A 24,956-nucleotide genomic window follows, 5' to 3' on the forward strand; every position below is an offset into this window, starting at 1 on the left:
GGCATCAAAAACCAGAAAGGCAAACAAAGGAAGGCAAACTTCACCAGGCAGGGAGTAGGCGAGAATCAAAATCCGATAAATAAAGCGGGGTTCGGGATCAAGATCAGGTCACAGGTAGTAATGCTGCAATGCTTAGATAACACAGAGTACAATCTGACATAGAGCAGGTGAATGTGGACGGTATATAAACTGCCAGGATATGGAAAAGGAAGCAGGTGAGTGAGTGGGTGGAGGAGGTCAAGTGGGAGAACTGGCGGGAAAGGAGATAGTGGAGGACAGGAGGAAGTGGCAGGGAGAGTATGCAATGCAATGTAACTGAACAGACTGACTGAATGAATACAGAGTAATCAGGGAGGAGTTGTGACAACAGGAAGGGACTGATTGTTGCAAAGCTCCTTAGCTGGAGTCAGGACTGAGCAAAGGATTTATCTACCATTTTTTACACCTTGCACGAAGGTTCATTATGCAAAAACAAGCAAAGGCCTTCCTCAGTTGCCACACTGATTGGAAGCACACTATCATCTTAAATGTAATTTAAATATCCATTTATCCATTTTCTGTCACTGCTTATCTTGTTAGGGGTCTTGGAGTGGCTGAAGCCTATCCCAGCTGACACTGCGTAAGAGGCGGGGCATATCCTGGACAGGTTGCCAGACTAATGCAGGGTAATTTGAATATATTTTCTAGAATTAAGATTTCCCTTAACTGGAACTAAGGGACCTTGATCAAACCATATTGATAGGCTTGTCCAAATGCTTCTAGTAATGTGTATAATGCTCATTGAAGCATCCTAAGAAGGAATTATTACACATTTGCTTTATGGATATACTGGTGGTATGTTATCCTATGGATCTATTTAATATTTTAATGTTTCTATCTATCTATCTATCTATCTATCTATCTATCTATACGGGTAAAGGGCTGTGTTAAATTGTAAAGCTTATTTAACAGGATGAGTAGAGTGAAAATAAATGATACAATATTGGATTCAGCAAAGGAAAATCTACTTTAAAAAAATAAAGATTGTAATGCCTCAGCCATACCGATAAATCAGTGGGTGGCAGTAGTGCCTTTCTGAGTTGTTTGCTAACACCCAGAAAACGTCGAAGAAGAAGCAGGGGGAGGAGGAGGAAGAAGAAACTGGGAGAAAGTAGGAAAAGGAGCAGGAGAAGAAGAAGTGGCTAAAAAAAACAACACGGACACTTGGCTTGTCTGTTAACAAACAAGGTTACACAATTATCCGAGAGGTATATATGACATCTAGTTTGTTTGAATGTAAAATGCAAAATAATTTGCCTCATTACTGGGCTCGTCCGTTGACCAAAACATGCCTTAGCTTGCTTCCCCACAGGAAGGGGACGTTAATATTAGCTAGTCCAGCTCGCTACTGTTATTAGCTAACAGTTAGCTGCTCGGTTGGCTGTCTGCTAGCTAAAGACGTAAACAGTTTGCTGCTGTGCTGTCGTTTAATCTGCGTTTGAGACCTTATTTAGTCGAAATGTTGTCAGGTTAGCCAGCCAGAGGCAAGCTAATTTTAGCCCCTGTAGCGCCTGTCTGTCATCCTGTTGGTTGGCTGCTTCTTCATGCTAACAGCTTGGCTGTCTGCTAACATTAGCCGCCTTGAAAATATCTGGTGATGTTATCAGTGTTGCATTAATATCAAATTAGCCCGTCAGCCAGTTCACCAGACAGGATTTACTGCTCTGCAATGGCTGGTTTTCTCGCTTTTTATTGGATCTCAAAGGTCAAACGTTTGTGCATGTAGCTCGTTTATAGAGACACCGTGTTCCTCTCTGGCTAACAAGTAAGCAAATAATAGTAAACTGCATGTAATGTGTGTGTGTGTGTGTTGTACTATTGCACATGTACGTGTCAAAACACGTCTGGATGTCTTCATTTATTTATGTTCACGTCTGTAACACTTGTGTGCTGGACAGATGAGATCATGTAGCTACAGCACATGTAGGTTAATCATTAATAAATGACATTACTCATTCGTTCTTAGTTTATTTATTTAGCTAAAGCTTCTCCGAAAGTGTATTGGTATACGGTTATTACGGTTGTGATGAACTCTGGTGATGGCAGAACAAATGATCTCCTCTTCATAGAGCTGATAGCAGCTGGTGTAAGGTAAAGAAAATCTACTTGACCCCACATACAGTGTTAGTTTATTCCTGGGCTGCAGCTAATTGATATTTTCATGATCGTTTAATCTGTAAATTCAACAGTTTAGTCTATAACATGCTAGAAGATAGAAAATGCCTTTCACCGTTCAGAGTCCAGAGGGGCTTGTTTTGTTGACTGACGAACAGTCCAAGCCCAAAGATATTCAGCTTACAATGAGAAAAGCAGCAAATCCTCATGTTTGAAACGCTGAAACCAGTCAGTGTTTGACATTTTAGTTTGATAAATAATTAAAATGATGAATTTGTTCTTTGCAGTCAGCTTTCTGTTAACCAAATCAATCAGCTGATAGAGAAATGGTTTCAGCTCTGGTGCCCTGTAGGAAGTGCAGTATGGATAACATCTATTGTGGTATGTTGTAATTTAATATTGCTTGGTTCATGTGTAATGCAGCGGTTTTTCTTGAAAATTGAGTTGAGTTCTATATCTAAATGTCTAAATAATAGATGCGTCTTGACATTGGTGCAAAGAGCTGAGGTCCATTATCAGTACCAGTGGTCTGATTAAAGGGATAGGTGCAATAGTTTAAACAGTATGGCAAAGTCTCTGGTGGCTGATGAATTTAAGGTGTAAAAATCTGCATTATAATATAAATGATTGCTTTTTACTCTTATAACTCTGCTTATTCAACATGTGGGTTTACACTGAACTCTGTGTTTCTTTTCAGATAACAACCTGGTGCATGATGTGAGGTGTGTAAAAGCCTTTTGACACCTGGAAGCGGCTGCTGATATGGTGGACCTGAGTCTGACCCTCAGGAGCCCCCAGTCTCACTTTTTATGAGAGCCTGGGGAAAATGTTGCTACAGATTATGGATCTAGGATATCATCTTCCATGAGATTCCAGTTTCACAGCGCCTCAATCAAACAGCTGTAAGAAACATGGAGAGAGAAGCAGCTGAGAAGGAGATGGATGGCATTATAGACGCTGATGAGAAGATGCCTGATGGTGATCCCACCTCAGTGACTGAGTCTACTCAGTCAGAGGCCAGACAGACTTATGATGAATGCGGGCAGGAGGACGAAACAGCCTATCTCAAATCTCAGGACACCCCAAATCCAGCTACTCCACAAGACTCTGGAATTGGTGAAGCAGAGTATTGTGGATCTACAGAGGCCAAAGAGGATACTGAGGAGGCTTCAGATGGTTTTGAGCAAGATGACACTGCAGATCACGAGAACTCGCATGTTATAAATCAAGAGGAGGATGAAGCTGCAAAGGAGCAGCACATGAATGGGGAGTCTGGGTGGAGGAACGTAGGACCTGGACGGAGATGCAAATTGAAGACTGGTGGGTCAGTCTCAGAGCAGAGCGGTCAAAGTGCTTTTTCCTCCATTCAAAAAGGCAATGTTATGTCAGGTGGTGGACGGCACAAGCAGACCCGCAGACGTAACCACCACCACCATCAACAGACCCGAGGCCGCCGGCGAACGGGCAACCAGCTTGTCTTGGCTTTCAAGGAGATGCTGTCAGAGTCTCTGAGCTTTTGGTGCATCTCCTGCGTCCACATGATGATTGAGATTATTGTCACATTAACTCACAATTGTGGAGTCGGTGTGGAGACTGGAGGGGTGAAACTATACAACTTTGGGCAGCAGCTTCTTGTAAAGATCACAGACATTGCAGGAATGAAGGCTGACGCTTGTCGGATTCTGAAATGGACGAAATGCACAGGAGCAGACCTGGTGGATAAAATTGTTAGGTCGGTAAAGTGGGTAAAGACAGCTGCCTTATCATGTTTAAGACTTTTCTGCGCTATTGTTATTCTCGGCTCCCAGTGGGCAAAGGGTGCGTTGGTTCGCCTTGGCGGAGAGAGGGGAAAACGCTATTGGACAGCTTTTCAGGAGTCAAGGTTTTGGAAAAGGGTGCTGTCCCTGCTGGAGAGAGTCCGAAGCAGGTTCCGGAGGCGAAGCCAAGTACCACCGTCCAGCCCTGACTCACCCGGCAGAGCAGGGAGGAGCCAGCCAGGCCAGGAGCTGGAGAGACTGCTGGCCTTGGCTGAGGTGCCAGAGGATGAGCTCGACCCCTTTACAGTGCTTGGTGTGGAGGTGCACGCCACTGAGGCTGAACTGAAGAAGGCCTACAGACAGCTGGCTGTCCAGGTGTGTTTGTGTGTGAAGTGCCTGCAGCTGAGTAAAAATACAGCTGTTGGATGCCTGAATTAATGACTAACGAATTGCATCTGAGGCAGAATTTTTCTTCTTTACTCATACAACCTTTTCCTCTGTACTTTCTTCTTCAGGTCCATCCAGACAAGAATAAACACCCACGAGCTGGAGAGGCGTTCAAAGTACTGAGGGCTGCCTGGGATATCGTCAGTAACCCAGAGACACGACGAGAGTATGAGTTGTGAGTACACAGAAAAAGCGGTTTTCACAGGAAAAAAACAACTAAAAACAAATCAAGTATCTGCCAAAACTAGGGATGCACGATACTGGATTTTTTGCCGATATCCGATATATTAAAACTTATTTGGCCAATAGCTGATACCGATATATCCAGAGTCAAGAGTCATATCAAGAGTCTCATCTGTAGTGGAATTAACATCATATTTTGCATGCATACTCTTATTGTGATGGTCCACCAGCAGATGGAGACATGAAATACAGTACTTTCAAATGTACGTAATATTTATTCATTGTGCAAAATAAGAAAAATCGTCCGTTTCTGTTCAATTTAAAGCCAATATCGGCCAATACGGATAATGTGCTGATATTATCACGTATCCCTAGCCATAACAACTTAGTAGCCTTTAAAAAAAAAATCTTTTATTAGTTACATTGATACAATAATCGTTTATTTTTTCTGCAGTTAAGTTGTGTCATCAGTTTGGTAGAATATAATCTAACTTATTATTTCTCTCTCATTCCCTGCCTCTCAGTGAACACTGTCCTTTAAATATTTATACAAAATTTAAGTTTCAATATACCATAAAACTTAAGTTAAAAGCCCAGTTCCTTTCACTAGCCCAGTGTGGCTACACATTTTGACAAACGCCTGTCTCAATTAGATGCCTGGTCTGGTTGCCAAGCAATTCATTTTTTAATAGAAGCTCTCTGGATGTATAAAACCGAGTTGTTGGCTCTACCTTGAACATTCCTCACTTAACCTGTAAGTTTTTCATATTCCTTAAGTCAGTAAGAGTCCTCAGATCAAAAGAATCAAAAGGGTTTTTCACAAAAATTAATCAGTTCAACAGGACAATGTCGTGTTGTGTCGGTATGCCAGGCGCTGTAACTCTTTGTCTCTCTTTGATGCTCTGTCTGTCGAAGCCACATCAAGTGAATGATTCATAATTGATATGTTATCTGAAGCCTTATTTTTAAAGAAGTAATATTCATACTGGTTTAAATAAACAATTTGATTTTATTTCCTGATCTTTTCTGAACAAGGCATTAAAAGTCTGTCCCAAATATAGACCTGTTGATTTCAGTGATTTAAGCAAATAATAACCAGGGCTATTAATTGAAGTCTTACTGTATTTAAAATAGTGATATGATATTTCAATCAAATCAAATCGAGACTGACTGGAGCTATCGTAGGCATATTGTTTTAAGATGTACAGTGTTCTCTCATGAAATTATGTGGGTTAATGAACGTAAAATTGTACAGTGATACAGCAGCAGGCTACAAGTCATTTACAGTGGAAGCTGGTGACATGAATTTGAGCTGGCCTCAACTTTTTTAAGTGCTATAATGATGTGCAGTGCACACAGGGATGAAATAGGATAGTGAAATCTGATGTTATATTGGGACCAAATACAAACTTAAGATGCTGTTTTGTCGAGGTGCTTTTTGGCAGGTAGCAGACACACGCAAGCCTGTGACATCGTAACCACTAGGGTTTGAGCAACACTTCAGTAGCTGGTCACACTGTTGCTTGTCACTCGTAGTGTCATCGCTCATAGTGTGAACACAGCATTAGGCGTGTTATGTTCATGTATCACCAACCGGTATGTTTGGTTCTCACACAGGAAGCGTATGGCAGCGACAGAGCTCTCAAAGTCCATGAATGAGTTTCTCACCAAACTGCAGGATGACCTGAAGGAAGCCATGAACACCATGATGTGCACAAAGTGTGAAGGAAAACACAAGTACGTTGTTACACACCCTGCACATCATTAAGTGTCAAATGTCTCCTGAAGTTAAACATGTTCTACACACAACTGGGTCTCGCCTGATGTGGTAAACTTTCACCACAGTTGTGTTTCCTTTGTGACCTGTGTCTGTCTGTGCAGGCGGTTCGAGATGGATCGTGAACCTGCTGAGGCCCGGTTCTGTGCTGAATGCAATCGTTGCCATAGCGCCGAGGAGGGGGACCTGTGGGCTGAGTCCAGCATGTTGGGCCTACGTATCACATACTTTGCCTGTATGGATGGCAAGGTGTATGATATTACAGGTGAACATCAGCTTTTTGTGAAGATCATCTGCACTCGTCACCAGTAACTTAACAGTCATATATTCTGTAGTTTACATGAGCTCATATATTATCTGTATCCTCCCACTCAGTACTCGTATTCCAAGGTGCAAGAAAAGATTCAGAACAGAGTTTTAGAGTATCTCTGAGATCCATGTTTTCCTCACATGTGACCTGTTGTGATGCTGTCTTGTTTCAGAGTGGGCTGGTTGCCAAAGAATAGGCATCTCTCCTGACACACACCGTGTGCCCTATCACATCTCTTTTGGTTCAAAGAACAACAGCAACTCCACACGACACAGGTACGTCCCCTCAAGTGAAACAGTCTGTTTGCGCAGTTTGTGATAGTTTTGGGTTTTGTACATGTCTTTAACATCTGCCATAGTTTTCCTATATATAAACATATATATAAACATATAATGCAAATATCAGTAGCAGACAAAAGAGCCCTCTTATGAAAATGTGAAGTATTATGGTACATGATATTTCTATTACTGAAACAAATTTAGGACACAGTTAACAGATAACCAGACAACTCTTTTGTAAAATGTGTTTGTACATGTAATAACTTAATTTTAATCATTTTGTTCATCTTCTGTAATTTCCTTGTATCTCCGCTGACAGAGCACTTTCCTGTGTGACAGATACATTTCCCAGACTCTAATATGTGTGGTGCTGGAGGGGCTTCCCTTGTGTTTTGTTGTGATAATGATGTTAAAGGTTTACTATGGGAGAATTGTCAGTTCCTGTTTGTAAACACAACGTTCAGACTTGGCCCCTCTTCCCTGCCCTGCATACACATACACTGCAAGCTACTGTTTTAGGAAAATTGCATTTGTTGTAGTGGAAAGGCTGATACTTTAGCAAACTAACTAAGCTAATGACCGGCACCTACCTGTCCAAAAGAAAACAGGCTAACTCCATGTCACTCTTCATCCTCATCCTCTCCTTCAGTGCTCGCCAGCAAAAGTGACAGCCAACCTGAGATTAGAGCTGGGTATTGTTCAGAAAATTATGATACCAATACCAGTAACCTTAAAGTGATATTAATAGCAACAGAGACATTCATTTCATACCCATCATGCAAATGAAGGCATTTAGTTGCATAAAATACAATCAGATGCCACAGGTGTGTAGTGTAGCCATACTTCCAAATGATTTGATTGCATCTCGATATGCTAAACTGCCAGGTCCATAGAAACACCACGCTCGACTTCACCACACCACAGACTGTATGAGCTGTAGCTGCCGCAATGATGAGCCAATCATGACACATTCAATTGAAGAATGCCTGCAGTGATTAGCTGTGAGAAATACTATTCAAATAATCATATTGCTCTACATCTGGGTAAAAAGGACTGAATGCAAGTGTTGTTTGACTAAAGAAATGTTGATATTACTTTGTGCAGGGTTACCTTGGCTAGTAACTTAAAGGTATCGAGTACTGAGCCCCCAACCCACTTGCGATTTCATTATTTTGTCAGAACGAGCTTTGTCTGCTTGCCATTTTACAAAGCTATATTTTTATTAAGTCCCGCCTCACCTGCGTGCTGTGATTGGCTGGGAGGAACAACAGTAACAACACTTACTAACAACAGTAAGAAAATACAGGCAGAGGGCAGCAGATAGTGCACCACCACACACTTCCAGTGTCTCGGAGTCTACACATTTAGGTCATTACAATTTTTTTTTCTAGTAAGATCATGCATAGTAAACAAAAAACAAAACCAGTGCTGTTGGCTTTTTAATATACTTTGTTTCAGATTATTATCAATTCCTCGTTTCCCTCATTTATAATTGGCCATAATTTATTCAGCTCACATGCTGTTGCCACATGGCTGTCTATAAAAGCACAAGAGACCATCATTTCACTTGAAGCTGCAGTGTAAAAAATCTCCGATCTTTCTGACTGTCACTTTCAGGACGCCCTCAGAGCACGCCACAGGTCCCGCCAACCCTGCAGATCTGCAGGACTTCTTTAACCGCATCTTCAAGGGAGGGCCTCCTAACGACATGGCTGCCAACGGGGGCTTCTTCCCCTCAGGTCCACCCCATCATCACCCACCTGGTGCTGGAGCGCCACCGTTCTCCCCTCCCCCAAGCCAGACAGGTTTCTACATGCCGGGGGGTCAACGGCCAGAGTCCAGCGAGACGTGGGCTGAAAGTGGCAAACCCCCCAGACGGAGGAAGAAGGTGCGCAAACCCTTCCAGAGGTGAAGCTTGTCGACCTCTCAGTGTATCAACATAGCAACACAGGGACACAATAAATAATGGCCATGTTTGTCTCTCGCCTGCCTGTTGGCATGCCAAGATCTGAACTGGAGATTATTCATGTGGGTATGGCTGCAATCAGACCAGCCAGGGGAGAGAGAGAGAGAGAGAGTGAGAGAGAGAAAGAGAGAGAGAGAGAGAGAGAGAGAGAGAGAGAGAGAGAGAGAGAGAGAGAGAGACTGGATCATGAAGAACAAGTATTGAAGGAGGGCTGAAGAGGTGGCAGTGATGGTGCTTTACCTCTCATTTCACCTTAATTTTTTTTTTTGTTGGTCTTTAAGACGACTGTAGCCTTGGCATTGAAATCCTTATTGGGATGCTGTAATGAAACGTTTTCCTGTCCTGCCAAATCCTGCGATGCATGATTTATTCACCTGCATTTTAACACTTCAGTTTTCTCACTTTTGTTGTTAATGTTTTGTATAAGGTTAGTTTGAGACATTGGTTCCAGACAGAGTGACACTTGAAGAGAGGGTTCGTGTGAGTTATGGATCACTATAATTAACATGAAGAAGATAATTATCTGGGCAGCTGAACTGTCAGTGGTTATGTTTGATCTGCACCTTGCCCACCATATTTCAAGAATGAACCGAAACCAGTTAAACCCAACACATATGAACGAAATTTATAAGACTTATGCAGTAGCCACATTTTTATGGGTGAGATGGCCCGAGAGATTTTACGGTAACATCAGAGGGTAGGGTGTGAATCTCTGGTAGTGAGCCCACAGACAGCAAGATTTCAGTACACAAACCTTCCACGCAGTCAACCTCTAGCATTTGGGATCCATGGAGGTGACTAGCATTTGTTATTTTTCCTACTTATTTGTTATTATAAACAAGAAAATTGTCTTTTCGACTGGCAGTATGCAAAATTTAATATTACCTGAATCTTTCTAGAGCTGTGAAATAACAAATGTCTCTAGAAGTTCAAGTAAACCCTTCCAGAGTTGTATGAATATATGGCAGTTTGTTCAGATGTATTCATGCAAAAACTGATGCTGACATTTGTGTGGCAGCTACCAGAGAATCACATCCTGCATTTATTAACTGAGCCTGAGAGGTGAAAGTGAAGATCTGGACCTGAGTAGGGAAAATGATTAAAGAGCCATTTTTGTTTTGAGATATACTGATTCAAACACACTTACTCTGCCTGCTGTTTATTGTCTCAGCTCCAGATTGACATTATAATTACACCGCAGGTTCAAATTTAACAGCAGGAGTGAGCTCAGTTGTGTTTCTATAATACTGAATAGCAGCTGAGCTGCTTTGAGAAGGTCTCGAAAGATTAATAGTGACACCTTGACATTTTGAAATGTTGATATTTTTCTTCGGCAGGACCTCATTTATGTTTTAAAGACCACACAGAATTGATCTACACCACCCCCCGTCGATTCACTGTGTAACCACACGAAATGAAAACAGCAAAAGTGATTTACAAAGCTTATGATTAACAGCTATCAGAGTCTTACATGTAATATGACTTCAGAAATATGAGCTAGTTTACAAATACTGAAGCAAGCCTGACTTGCATGGAAACTTACAATGCTGTCATTTTTTTCCTCATCAGCCTTGTTACTTTAATATGATCATCACTGACGTTACAGTGATTCTTGAATAAGACAGCAGTTAAAAAAAACACATTGCATTTGCAACATATGCAATATGTTAATGTCATATAGTTGATTTGCATAGTTATTCATGTGGCAAGTGGAAAAACAAATGTTCCAGTAGTTTAAATATTAACACTATTTTCATGATAGTTCTACTTCCTGTTAAGTGCCATTTTATGCCAGCGATGTTGTTTCGGGGGATCTTAAGCCATCTACATCAGTGATCTGCCATGACTGTCACCCAGCTCAGGACACGTTTGTGAAGAAAAAAATCTACCATAGAAAAATAAACCTTCAAAATAATTGTACTACTCTGAGTGTGAAGAGATTACATCAGATTTCCAGGTTATTAGATTTGAAATGATTTATTTTTATCATCTTGTTTCAGTCTGCAGTGTCGTCTCAGTGGCTCCATAATCTGACTCTTTGGAGTCTTGTGCTATAAACTGGTGTCATCTTGTCCTCTGATTAATTTTGCTACCTGGATGTGGTTCAGCTTTCAAAATGTCAAGGTTGCAGATTGTCAGAAAATCCAATCTAAATCTAAAAAACTGATTTCCTTTTGTTCCTGTATGAAACGCCATGATGGGGTCAGAAAAATGATAATGGGTTAAATATTGGGTTTTGTTTCTTGATATGGTTCTTGCATAGAAATAATTTAATTTCCCTCACAGATTAATTTAAGAAAACAGAGCTGTTATTGTTTACACCTGATATGTGAAGATTGTGAGAATGTAGTGAAATGTGTGATAAGGCGTTTGATAAAGGCTATTTTTTTATATTGACAGTTGATGATGAAAAGTACCATGTTCAATGTTTTTTTTTTTTGTTGTTGTGTTAATTTGCACACCCACCCCTGTAATAACATCAGAGGGATTCTGAACAGTCATCTGTGATTTAGCCTAACCAGACTCCTCCAGCTGCAGCTGAGTAGGAGGTGTAGCTCGCTAAGCTAACAGCTCATTTGCAAATTAAGATCTTTCTTTTGAGTGTAGAATCTGAATGTTAAATGAGTGACAAATTTTTGAAGAACATTTGAGTTGCACGACCCATCACACTCTGGTTACCACCCAGCATCAGAACTACTTTCTGGCATAATTGTAACTCATAATGTGGGTTTGTCTGGTAGCCTGAAGACAAAGATGTTGAAAATGTTGTTCGAGCTCATTGAAGCATGAGGTTAAGTTTGCCATGTTTCTTTTCATGTGTCAAATTGTTTGTCTTGTGTATGCGTTTGACCAGTTTCCCAGACATGGATTCAGTTGTCGTCAATTAAAACAGCTCTTTTAAACGAAATCCAATTTAAAATGTAAAAATAGTCCTTGAGTTGTTTGATTATGGTGAAAGCAATTTGATAGCATAAAGGAAGGTTACAGCTAAACCAGATCTACGAGGGCTTAAATTATTTTTTCAGTCAGGCAGGGTTAAATTTTACAGAAGCGTGATGCAGTCACCTGAAAAATAAAATCTCTATTTTTCTGAATTATTGTCTCAGAATTCTGAGCAAAATTTCACGGGAAAAAATACATTTGCCTTGTTTTTCTAAATGAATGAGAATTGTAAGTTTTTGTTTTTCTGACATAAAAAGATTATCTAAGTAATTCAGAAAAAGAAGCAGATTTTTTTCTGTTAAAACTTTACTTACAGGTTTGAGATAATGGTCTCATTAATTCAGAAAAATGACAAATATTTTTTCCCCCCGATAAAAACTTTTCTAATGAGTCTGAGATAATAATCTTGTCAATTCAGAAAACAAGAGCAGATGATGACACTTACAAGAAAGGTTTTCCTTTAAAAAAATCTGCTGTTTTTTGTTAATTCAGAAAGATGAACATTTCTGAAAAGAATTTTCCTCCCCATGAAAAATTTTCAAATTTTTGACACATTGATCTCCTTGATTCAGAAAAACATTTTTTTTTTTCTCAAATGTGTAATGCTATCGTAACATTCGTTCTGTTACTGTGTGATAATCAGAAAGAAATCAACCAAAATAAATTTTAAAATATTTCATTCACAAATTTGGTTAAATTGCTCCAGAATTTTTTTCCGACAACATGCAATTTTTCATCTTGCATACTCATTTAGACCTCAATTATGTGTGTTCATATCCACATTTTCAGATTTTTAGATCATAATCGATTGTCAAATAATCTGTCTTTATCTGGGAAACTGGATCCACAGCTGAAACCACGTTGAGCAGAGTGCGTTGTTATCCACACGTCCACCTTGACTTGAGAATGTACAGTCCTGTATGTTTAAAGGTAGCAGGTCGAAGTCCAAGAGGTCAATGAAAGAGCCAACAATTCAGATTTTTTTTTTCTTCCTTTTCCAAGTTTTTAACAGAATATGCAGAAGTATTGCAAAAAATATCTGACAATCATCAGGGTTTTTTTGTAGGGAATTGTAAGGCGAGTTCCCTGGCTGGCAAACAGTTTTAAAATATCACTGTTGGGTTTCTTTCCCCCGCTTTCTCTGGTTTTCAGAATAAAGATGATTTCCTATATGCACATTGTTCTGTTTTATGCTCGTTAGGTACGTAAATGATGCCTCATTTATTTTGGCAGTGCATATCAAAGTTATACCATTTAAAACATACATGATAAAAGTCAGGTTACACATGTCATCATTACAAACATCTTGATAAGAATCTGTTTTCGGTCCTTTAGAGCAGCCTGTTTGCCTGCATAGATCCCATGCTTGAATATTTCATTTTACTGTGCACCCTCACTGAAAAGAGCTCTGTGACACCATTTTACCTCACATGGCTTTTCCATTCTCTGACCTTATTATCTAATGGTGCTATGGCCATGGAAAGAGGGCAAGGTACATCTACTTCTGCTCCTTAAAAGGAGCTGTTTCAGAGAGGTGCAGATTCTTGCAGCTTGATTTGAGTCTCATTCACTCACTTGACTTATTGTAACCTTTTACAGGTTAGACAGGCTGGAAAAAAATGTAGTACCACTTTTCATAACTGTAATTTAGTCTCCCTTAAATCCAAGAGAAATCCTTGGGATCAGTCAGGAGCAGCATCATGGTGACACATTACCTTTCCTCTGGCAGTGAAGCGTTCCTCAGCTGTCCAGCAGTGAGCACTGTTCCTTCTTTTAACTAACATGATACACTTTTTTCATGTAGACAAACTCTTACAAAGCTTAGCTGTGTTTAATAAATGCTCATCAGGTCTGAGCCAAACAAAATTCACAAATAATGTTGACTTTGTTGGAGCTGCAAGGAGGAAGCGTCTCAACAGTAAGACTGAGAAACATGATTGTGATTGTCTGAACTTTCTGCTGTCTGTTGCACTCTCCTCTGTGACAAATCCCACTCATCTGGTAGGATGCAGATCAGTGGTTCCCAGACTTTTTCTGTCACTCCACCCTTTGACCTCCTCTTCCTCAAACATCAGTTCTTTGACCTTTTTTCTGGGAACAACAACTGTATGTTTGATTTCCTGTGTGTTTTTTAATGCACAAAGACACAAGGCTTTCTTGGTATATTTAAAGTCCAGTGTGTAAAATTTAGGGGGATTTAGTGGCATCAAGCACTTCTACTAGTTAAAAGGAGGTTTTACCAGAAGCTGAATTATTTGCAGAGGTCTCTTCCTCTACAAAACAAATGGGCCAGGTGATTAAAGCCAGTAAAAACACTGAATAAACCGGTTTCATATTACAAATCAGTGTATCCCTGACGCTGTTTGGTACATTACAGACAGTCAGCTTGCCCAGCACCTGCAAATATGTGCTCACCCGTTTTCTCTGATAACTTAATGTGTGCTCACGATTTAAACCGGTAGAAACATTCAGTAATGCCCTGATCACACAGAAAGCCTTCTGCAGGTTGAGAAATATGACATGCACCACACTGCCTTTTTTTTTTCTTTACAAAATTGCATGCCACTAGTAAAAAAACAGGCAACCAGGCAACCACGCCATCACCTCATCCTAACCTTTCTGTGTAATCAATCTACGATGAATTTATTCATTTTATTTATTTCATAGTAATCAGTAGCTAGATATTGGAATGGACAGGCAGAGGGTCCTTGCTGTAGCTCTGGTTGAGGATGAGAGGCTGTCAGTAAGTAGTTTGTTGGGCACAGGGAAACGGAGACCTGTGTGGTCCAGGAGCTTCACCTCAATGATGGATGTTTCCAGGCATATGTTAGGATGACTCAGCGGCAGTTTGACAACCTGCTGTCTATCATCAAGCCATATAGCTCTGGGTTTTTCGCAACTGCTACCACCAGTTTCTCCTCCATTGTTTACCAATTGTAAACTTGTTATCGTGACCACCACAAAAGGCCCGCCTCTCAAATCACCCTATTGGATGATGGACCTGCTCCCTATGTAGATATAAATGGCTTATTTCAAGGTAACTAAAACATGATTGTTTTTTTCAGGTGATTATACACACGAGAAAAACAATTTCAAAACAAATTCCATTTCTGCCAATATGTCCCCATAAATCCTTCACACTGGACCTTTAACAATAAACCTGAGAGCAAGACAGGCTTCTTTATATTTTGCATCTGATTGATAAGCATCACCTGTTTTTTTTGTACTCAAAATGTTATTTCGACTTCTGAACAAATCTCTCTAACTTGAATCCTAACAGCCTTGTGAAGTTTGTAAGACCTATGTAATTAAAACCAAAGACAAGACACTATGTAAAAACATTATTTGGCCCAGACCAGATGCTCATCTTGTAATATATACACTTGCAAATATATCTGGTTAAAAAAAAGACAGTATCATTTATATTTAAAATATTACTTCATATTTCACTCTGTACCCCCAACCCTCTCTCTCTACTAATATAGAAAACATGAATATGATCATATAGCAACAATAACTGCATCAGGTAGTGCTGATTGACATTCACTGCACTTTCAACTACAGCTTGCCTTTCAGAGTTCCCATGATGCTGCAGAGCTGAGAACAGTCTCGATAAGCCACCAAGCCGCCGTGGTTGGCCCAGCGGTCAGCTCCTTTACACTCAGTGTAAGACTGGTGGTAGGTCAGTTCTGCCTGGTGATCCTGTGGTGCAGAGCTGTTCTGTAGACACTTTTTAAGGTCCACCACCCCGCCTCCGAGGGCTCGGAGCAGGGCGTGAGGAGCGCAGGAGTCCCACTTGAAGGTGCTTCCCTCTGAGAGGACGTAAGCATCAGCTAGGCCCTGAATGACACACAGGATCTTGTAGCCGGCTCCAGAGGCGTACATCAGCTTGTCAGGGCCGCACAGCGAGCTCAGGGCTTCCTTTACCACCTGCTTCTCACTGGAGCTCAGTACCACAGACAGCCCCCCTCCTGGTCCTTCTTTAGGCCGAGACACAGAGCAGACATTGATGCTGCCGCAGGACACCCCCCAGAAATGCTTCCCCCTCCAGCTGTGAACACAAATGATTATTGGTAGGTTGAGAATACTGTACTTTCCTTTCCTAAATGGCAGTTGCTCTGTGTCTGCTATTTGGTGAGGAGCAGGTTTTTCTCTGAAAACTGCCACCTGCTGCATCCGAAAATGATGCAGTGAGAGAGGTGAGAGTGAACTATAACAATAAAGTTACAGACCGGATGACTTAATGGCTCAGTGAAGCCAAGATGAGCTGCAGACTCAGGTGATCACACTGTTATTTTATACACTGTTATGATAAAAATATTTATTTCATCTGCTTTAAAGGAATACTTCACCCGCTTAATGCCTATTTGTACATCAATTACCCTCCGGACTAAGTCATGTCACAGATTTTGGTGCCAGATTGTGTGCATAGCAAGTGTGCGGCCATGAGGGAGAGCGAGAGCGCATGTTTGATGGTGACATTGACGCTGCAGTGACCGGAGCAAAGAGTATAAAGTTAAACATAGCAGAATTTTCTCCATTTTTGGATTCTTCATCAATGTGGACATATGCCAGAAAAACAAAGTCTTCTTCACAAAGTAAAAGTAACAAGTGCTGAGCAACTGATATACAAATGTTCATTTGGGAGGTGAAGTATTCCTTCAGGTTAACAGATGGCCCTACAATAAATGTTATAACATCTTGGTTACGTAGTTATTCACAAGGTTCAGGAGTTTTATCAGGTGGTGCGTCACCTTATCATCTAAACACTCCTCTCAGTTTTCTGATTGATCTGTCATGTAGAGAATCTGGTCAGGCTCAAACTGGATAAAACTCACAGTGTGAGTTCTGGCCTTGTGACGCACAGAGAAAGAGATACAGAGATAAAGACAAAGACAGTGAAAGGTACAAACAGTGCAGATGCACCAATGACTGAGAAAGAAAACACTATATTGAAAATATCTATCAACAAGTTAAGAATTGTGGAGGAAAGACACTCAGTGGCCACTTTATTAGGTATACTTGTACAGTCTAATGCAATCCAATACAAGTCCACAGTCATGAAGTCACTTTCATCCTGCCTATAACACACACACGTCACATTACTACATAAATATCCTCAGGGAAATGCCTTTACTGTTGTTTAAAGCACAGCATTTGTTTCACTCCCTGTTTTTGCTTTTACACTATATGCATTTATATTTTTCTATTACTGCACCACACGTTTGTTATTGTGATAGATGTTTGTACTTTGTTGTTTGCGCCTTACACTCATTTGTTCATTCTTTTGTTTTGTACCAGGATGATAGAAACACAGTTTTGTTCCTCTGTGTACTTGGATGGATGACAATTAAGTCTCTCATCTTATATTGAGAGATGTTTTTTAACATTCTGCCCCCTCGTGTATAAAAACAGGGAGGACAGTACAACACCATCACTAAGGCCCAATTCCAATCCGGCCCCTAAAGACTCAAGCCCTGAACCCTCACTGACTTAACTGACGTCAGCTGTAAGTGATTGAGTGTGAGAGTCTGAAAGGGCTCCGGATGCTACAAATAGGAATGGGACAGCACTTATCCCCCTCTCTACAAAATGTTGTTAACATTGGCGGCTCTGGGCGTGATCATTTATCGGTTATTGTCATCATATATTCCACGCACAAAGAATATATATCTATATATATCTATCGATAGATAGATAGATAGATAGATCGATATCTATATATATATATATATATATATATATGTTCTTTGTGTGTGGAATATAACCACTGGTATTCCTCTGACTTCATGTGTGTTTATGTACCATCTTAAATCCTTGTTAATGTAATGTTTCATTGTTTATCTATCTGTGTTTTCGCTCTCCTTCCATAACGTTAATGTTTGCATATCTGCCGACCGTGTTACTTCCGGTGTTTCGAGGGCAACCCCTGTATTTGACGTCACAACGCTATGAACTGTGGGTAATTTCCTTACCATAAGTCCGCATCGATGCTGACCTACGGTAAGGGGGCATAAAGGGCTCACTCACTAACTCACTGACTCACTGACTTGACGATTTGACAGAGGGACAGCCCTCACACACTCACGCACTTCACATGAACGTGCCTCTAAGTCAGTGAGTCTGTAAGGGATCGGATTGGAATTGGGCCCAACTGTGACCTCAGAAATAAACATTATAGAAGAGGACATATAGCAGTTTTTTTTAACTTACCCTCCACCTGCTGGATCTTTATAGTTGAACGGCTGGTTGATGACGCCCATGACGGGCTCACCTGTGCTCCGTAGATAAACCCCGATGAGGACCAAAGCACAGTGCAGACCTGAAGGAGAGAGGTGGCCCTCCTCCAGCACCTCCTCTTTGCCCTCTATGTACTGGCTGGTAGCATCTTAATGACAAACATGAGACAGACAGTTCTCATCGAGGCTCAACCCTCTGCATTGTTTTCTGGATTATTTCAGTGCGTCAAACAGGAAAACAGTAAGCATTTCACCTATAGGGTCGATCCAGATGCCGAGCTCAGAGGGGCTGAGTGGCACCGTCAGACCGTCTGTGCTGGCATCGATGGTCACTGGATCCTGGTGGATGGCTCGAGCCAGCAGAGACGCTGCTGTGTGGTCACCGTCCAGCACCGTGGCCAGCAGCGCCGCGGTTTCCTCCTCCGTACCGCACACTGTGACTATCACACTCTCTCCTGGTGAAACAGAGTCAGCGGGGTTTCATTTGATTACTTAACAACTAATAACTTTAAATATTTACACAGTGCAACATGCAGCGACCTTAAATATTTGGACAGTGATACATTGATGCTTTATGTTCTGATTATTTTAGTTGAAAGATGTTTCAGTCACTGTGAGGTTCAAGTCGGGATTATTAGGTCAAGTGTAGTTTTAGTCCTGCTAGTATTTAGTCTACCCATATGAAGGTTGAGTGATTATTATTATTATTATTCATTATTATTATTATCATACAGCACTTCTTCATCTTTTATCACATTTTAACAGAGTAAAGTTTCAATATTCCTGCAGCCTACAACAGTCTCCACAGATGTTGTTTGTCATTATCAGGTTGTCTTCGCTCAGTTTATCAGAGGTTAAGGGACCCCTTTGAAATTCACCATGCCACTTGTTTTTAACTGATTTGATTTGTTCCCTCACCCAAATTAAGCCTAACTTCGGAGCATTATTTAGCTGCCTTTCCAACAAGCTATGCCAACATGATTGGTATCGATGGATGCCTTAGGTTGTCCTGTTTCACATACCACTAAAGCCCCCAGAAACAGCGCTGGGCTTTAAAGCCAGTTTTACTCAGTGGCCAAATGTAGAATTAAAACGTCCAGGTCTGTCATGTGATGCTATGGGACCCAAAATACTTTTTCCCATAGACTTACTTTGGCAAAGAGAAGTCTGTCAATCAGTGGATACATTTTATTGAACGTCCTTACCCCCGTGAAATGACTTGTTTCTCTATCGGGCCTGTTTTATGCCATAATTGTTGTATGTCGTCATAATGATGGCGGCTGGTCCATTTGCACGTATATGACTGTTTTGTATGTCATAATCATTTCACGCAAAGCCCTTTGTACACCATAATCATTGAGTACAGCGTCATAACAACAGCAGCTGAACCTTTAACATGTCATAATCATTATGTATGCTGTCATAGCAACGGTATCTGCCCCTTTTGGTCCTTTTGTATGTCATTATCGCTGTATGCGCAGTCACAATGACGGCAGCTGACCCTTTGGCACACACTCTCCTGTTTTTTGTGTCATAACCACTATGAATGCTGTTTTGCTGAATTGCTGTTTACACTGTCATATTGGCGTTGGCTGGTCCATTCATTACATGGCTCTGTTGCACGTCATAATCACCGTGTATGTTGTCATAGATACAGTCAGTCATTTATTACTGGCTGACCAAAACAAAACATGTGAAGACGCAAGTTTGGTCTTTTAGAAACTGTTAATGTGGAAAACTGTGTTTTTCACTATTTTATAATGTTTAACAATTATACAATTAATCCTTAGTCATAACCTGAATATCAACTAATTCAAGAAGAAGATATTTTGAGGTTGGGCACATCACAGGAGTGAGTAATATCACAGGACCTGCCTTTGTTGACACAGTACTTTCATGGTGCAATTTCAAATACATGTGCAACCAATCAAAATAAACTGACATGCAGGTAACCCGGGACTTTGGGGCCACTGTGGGACATCTGGGACCAGGGAAGGTGCCCACTTTGCCCACTTGATAATCCAGTATTGTTGCCCTACACCTTCAACACTGCAAAACTCCTATTTTACATTCCCAATAGTGCTAGAAGGACAAATTAAAGTTGCTAAACTGCTTAAGATGCAAATCTGAATGTCAGCCTTTGCAGAAAACTGTTGCAGAAGCAGAGGAATTCAGCACTAGATTAATAATATTCCCATGCATGACCCTAATTGACCCCAAACACATGCTTCAGGATATGGACTTAGTGTACGCCTAGAATAATCAGACTGGAGATTTTTTCTTGACTATAATCCTAACCTAAACACCACAGTGTTTGGACAGATTAGATTTGGACAAACGTAATTCTGCTTCAATTTTTAAGTGATTCACAACCATGAACATGTAGTATGTTAAGTGCGTTATCAAGTCATTACCAAGCCCATTTTCAAACTTGTTGGACTCCTCTCCATTAATGAAGCCAGCCATCTCAGGGAACTGACCAAAAAAGCAGACAGGACATTATTACAGCCCGACTCCAGTTGATTCAGACAGTCCATACCTCAGTCCTCAGATTTCTCCTACCTTTGCACCAACATCATGCCTGATCATCTCCTGGATCACCACGTCAGCAAGCGTCTTGAAGTCCTGGACAAACTTCTTGTTCTTGTCATCTCCAGTCTTCTCTTGAACAAGGAGCTGGAAGAGGGGAGCCTCCTGCCTGCAGACCCGAGCCACATTAGCTGCCTTCTCAGCCACCCGGAGCAGCAGCCTCAGCAGATCAGCCATGCCTGAACAGAAAGAGAAAAAAAAGGGAGGTTTTCGTCAACGAAACTGTGCGTGTGAGAGAGAATGAGAGAAAAAGAGACGAGGAAGGTCACACTTGAACATACCGAGCTAAATATAGCCTCCAAATGAAAACAGGGCAATTCTGAAAAAAGACAAGTGTGTGAGGGAGGGAAGTGGGTTCAGGTCTTTGTGTGTGAACTAACACAGTATCTCCTTTGCCCAGCAGATTCAGATACAGATAGATAGATAGATAGATAGATAGATAGATAGATAGATAGATCCTGTATTGACATTGTGTTAAACAATGTAACTTTGTTGGAGCAATCCAGTTAGCAGCATATAAATGTTTCCACATGCACCAACACACACTTCCATAAGCTCAACACATCATTCTCATGACCGCATACACATTCATATCTATATTTTTAAGATATATGATGAATACTAAGTGAAAACAGTATAACACAACAGTTCACAATCCTCTCAAAAAATAATTCAGTAATCCAAATTTTCAAATAATTATTCAGATTATAAAGCTTCTTGCAGCATTTCACAGTAAAATACTGGGAGCAAAAATACCGAAAAGCACAACAGGGTGTGTATTAAATGGCCACAGTTGCGTGCTATTAGTAATGTCAGAAATATTACAGCAGCTACATGTCCTCTGGTGATGAAAAAAAGGTCTCCATAAAAAATGAATAATGTCAATTGAGTTGTTTTGACTTGTAACTGCATCCAACTTTCCTTCAGCTACCTATATTAACGCCACAGCTCCTGACATCCCAGTAAACAGGTTTGTTAGGCTTTAGCTTAGCATTTATGAGGTTAGGTAATACAGCAAAGGAATTTCAAACGCCCAAAGACAGAACAGCTCTGTAAAATGACTGAAACCTTACCAAAACCCAGGTTACACACCGCTGGTTTTACCTCTCGTCAGTACCTCTGTCGGTAGCTGTGGTTTTTCCTGTCCGCCCTGCAGTCACCAAACGCGGATAATGTAGTGACGGGAATGCGGGAGGACGTAATTTCAGTAAAACAGTGGCATTAAAGCGCCTAATTAACACTGAGCTCTGCCTGCTCTGGTTTCTTTACGTCAGTGCGAGTTTCCTCTGGAAGGAAGGGCGGACGATCTCCTCACATCTAGGCCGACAGACAGAAGGTGTAGCCAGGCGCGTCACGGCACAGAGCACGGTGAGTGTTATACACAAGGAAAGGACAACAGGAAATGGAGCCGTGCTGCGTTCAAATACAAATGTGAAATTCAAGCTTCTATCTTCAGACTATATAACAACAAGCTATTTTGACACAAACTCCATTTGTCATCTTATGCAGACACATCATTTTCTGTTTTTGCTTTTGTTGGTTAAGTGCACGTGAGCAAACAATGCAAAAATATTAATGCAGATATGTCTCTTTAAAGGGATAGTGCACCCAAAAATGAAAATTCAGCCATTAGCCGTTTCTCAATACTCAAGTTCGGCAGTTCGGACTTGTGGACTTGGCAAGTCCACCCGAGAGTCCGGACTTCACAAGAACGGGAGGACGGGAGTACAGTCATTTCTGCTTTTGGTAGTCTCGCCACCAGACAATCAGAGATCTCCGCCTTCTGATAGTCTGGGGACACTCCTTTCTAAAGTGTGTTTAACACACCGGCGAAAACGGCCGGCAACAAAGCAACGCCTCTTGCATTTTTGAAAAGGACACGCCTTCTCGGAAATGTGCTCTCCCTTTTCTCGTCTGCAAGGAAACAAACATACAGAGAGCTTGAAAATGGATGCCGAGAGATTTAACTCCGTTTTATCAAACGTGTGCTCATCCGTGAAGAAAATATTTTTTTCCAGCAGATGTCTTAGTTACAACATGATTGAGCGAACTGGAGTAGTTTCATGTCGTATCCGACAACGGGAGGCTTTTAACAGATGACGTCCTGATGTTAGCTTTGCTGCTAGTGTTAGCTGTCCCTGTCAGCTGCAGCCACTGATGCTTTCTAGACATCGTGATTTCCCAAAACTGAATAAATACCACACATAGCAACACAAAACTGCTTTGCTAGCTCAATCATGTTGTAACTAAGATATCCGCTGGAAAAGATATGTTTTTCACGGACCGTTTAATGAGTTACTACCTATTACAGACACTGCTAACGGCTAACAGGGCTGGGCTAACAGCTAACGGTTAGCCCAGCTAAACGTGCACACAGAAATAGTAATGTTTGTTCAATCATTGTGTTTATAGACTTTACAAACATCGGATTAGTCCAAACAGTGATACAGTGATGTGAAAATGTGACATATAGGCCGTGTATATATAGCTAAAAGCTCTGCTGGTTTTCTACCCGGAAGTATTTGTAAACAACAAGGCGATTCCCTCTATAGTCCGGCGGACGGATGAGTCATGGCCTTGTAAAAGATTATGTTTGTTTCTTTTAGTTGGCGAGAATGTGTCGCCGCAAACGCGACAAACATCCACTAAGAGGCCGTTTACACGTACACGGTGATTTTGATAAACGGAGACATCTTCCTTCGTTTGTGCCCTTCGTTTACACGCAAACGGAGATTTCTCCTCTGAAAACGAGTCTTTCTAAAAACTCCGGCCAGAGTGGAGATTTTGGAAAACTCCGGTTGCGCGTTTGCATGTAAACTGAGATAAACGGAGATAAACGGAGTTATAGGCAGCCGACGTCACAGTATGCACCGGAACTTGCGCCTGTGTAAAAAGTGCGACCTACGTTGCTATGGTGACAATGGATACATGGAAGGCTTGAGCTTCTCGTTACACTGCCACCTACAGGTTTGGCATGCTCTTGTGTATATATACACGGGTAAGTGTAAACGAAGATCTTTTTGAAAACGGAGACGGTGAAATGTCCGTTTATGAAAATAGCCGGCAACGTGTAAACGGCCTCTAACTTTGACGGCGTTTTCTGTGAGCATGGCTGAGCCATTTTGTACCGCTACACGTGTTTCTAGTGGGACTATGAGGCCGTTTACACGTTGCCGGCTATTTTCATAAACGGACATTTCACCGTCTCCATTTTCAAAAAATTCTTCGTTTACACTTACCTGTGTATATATACACAAGAGCACGCCCAACCTGTAGGCGGCAGTGTAACGAGAAGCTCAAGCCTTCCATGTATCCATTGTCACCATAGCAACATAGGTCGCACTTTTGACACAGGCGCAAGTTCCGGCGCATACTGTGACGTTGGCTGCCTATAACTCCATCCATCTCCGTTTATCTCAGTTTACATGCAAACGCGCAACCGGAGTTTTCCAAAATCTCCACTCTGGCCGGAGTTTTTAGAAAGACTTGTTTTCAGAGGAGAAATCTCCGTTTGCGTGTAAACGAAGGGCACAAACGAAGGAAGATGTCTCCGTTTATCAAAATTACCGTGTACATGTAAACGGCCTCTATGTTTACAAGCACAAGAGTTCAGCGAGCCACCGAAGGACCGCCCTGCAGATTTACTATTGGTTCTGCAACGTAGGGAGTTTTTTAAACTTTGAAATTGTATCCGCCCATCTAAACACAAAATCAGGGAGAGAGTCATCAGTCTTTAGTTAAGCAAAGCGTCTAAAGACTGACTTGTGAGTCTAGCTTTTGGAACAGCAGCGAACTTGATGATGTCACCACCTCCGCTTGCCTTGGCTGTTGTACTGTGTTGTTTACGTGTATTTAGAATAAAACAATATAAACACAGCCCAGCCCTGTGTCTTTTCATAGACACTGTAAGAAATTAATATGTATAGCCTATGTTTTTAACGTTTCAACATATATAACTGACATACAAGCTAAATAGCCAAAATATTTTCATAAAATGTCTTTTAAAACCTTTTCCCCGCAGCTGGCTTCTGATTATAATCAAAAGTCAAGTGCGGGGGGAAAAGTTTGTGGAGAGTTGGTGGTTATTGTGATCGTGAGCATTGGCGAGATGGAAATCAAACATCAATAACGGATCGGAGAAGGCGTCTTGGCGCAGTTATTGCAGCAGGACTGCTGTACCTGCAGGCTGAGGAGGAGGCTGCCCAGCTGAGGAGGCAGATCCCAGAAAGACAGCAGAGAATGAAGATGAGGATGAGGATGAGACGTGCGATGCTTGCATGTCTGTTCGATATGTTTGTCCAGTTGTGGACAAA

General features: G+C 41.3%; 2 protein-coding genes across 8 annotated transcripts; one reads left to right on the forward strand and one right to left on the reverse strand.

The window, feature by feature from the left end:
- Positions 1-197: 197 nt before the first annotated feature.
- Positions 198-12,987, forward strand: dnajc14 (DnaJ (Hsp40) homolog, subfamily C, member 14). Of its 4 annotated transcripts, XM_078166061.1 has the most exons (8): positions 198-215; positions 580-665; positions 2,852-4,286; positions 4,427-4,533; positions 6,159-6,278; positions 6,423-6,583; positions 6,801-6,903; positions 8,524-12,987. In XM_078166061.1, the coding sequence occupies exons 3-8, from the start codon at positions 3,066-3,068 to the stop codon at positions 8,816-8,818; spliced, it is 2,007 nt and encodes a 668-aa protein (XP_078022187.1). In that variant the 5' UTR covers positions 198-215; positions 580-665; positions 2,852-3,065; the 3' UTR covers positions 8,819-12,987. The 4 variants fall into 4 exon arrangements, with proteins under 4 accessions (XP_078022187.1, XP_033482623.1, XP_033482624.1 ...); XM_033626732.2 differs by lacking the exons at positions 198-215; positions 580-665 and adding an exon at positions 1,109-1,247; XM_033626733.2 differs by lacking the exons at positions 198-215; positions 580-665 and adding an exon at positions 1,378-1,804.
- On the reverse strand, positions 12,478-22,004 carry inpp1 (inositol polyphosphate-1-phosphatase). Of its 4 annotated transcripts, none has more exons than XM_033625676.2 (6): positions 21,761-22,004; positions 20,617-20,822; positions 20,469-20,529; positions 18,309-18,509; positions 18,029-18,203; positions 12,478-15,866 (listed from the first exon to the last, which is right to left on the reverse strand). In XM_033625676.2, exons 2-6 carry the CDS (start codon positions 20,818-20,820, stop codon positions 15,374-15,376), a joined length of 1,134 nt encoding a protein of 377 aa, XP_033481567.1. In that variant the 5' UTR covers positions 20,821-20,822; positions 21,761-22,004; the 3' UTR covers positions 12,478-15,373. The 4 variants fall into 4 exon arrangements, with proteins under 4 accessions (XP_033481567.1, XP_033481565.1, XP_078022196.1 ...); XM_033625674.2 differs by having other exon boundaries at positions 21,748-22,004; XM_078166070.1 differs by having other exon boundaries at positions 21,736-22,004.
- Positions 22,005-24,956: the final 2,952 nt, after the last annotated feature.

This window comes from Epinephelus lanceolatus, chromosome 1, assembly GCF_041903045.1.
Source record: "Epinephelus lanceolatus isolate andai-2023 chromosome 1, ASM4190304v1, whole genome shotgun sequence".
In the NCBI taxonomy this organism is placed as follows: Eukaryota; Metazoa; Chordata; class Actinopteri; order Perciformes; family Serranidae; genus Epinephelus; species Epinephelus lanceolatus.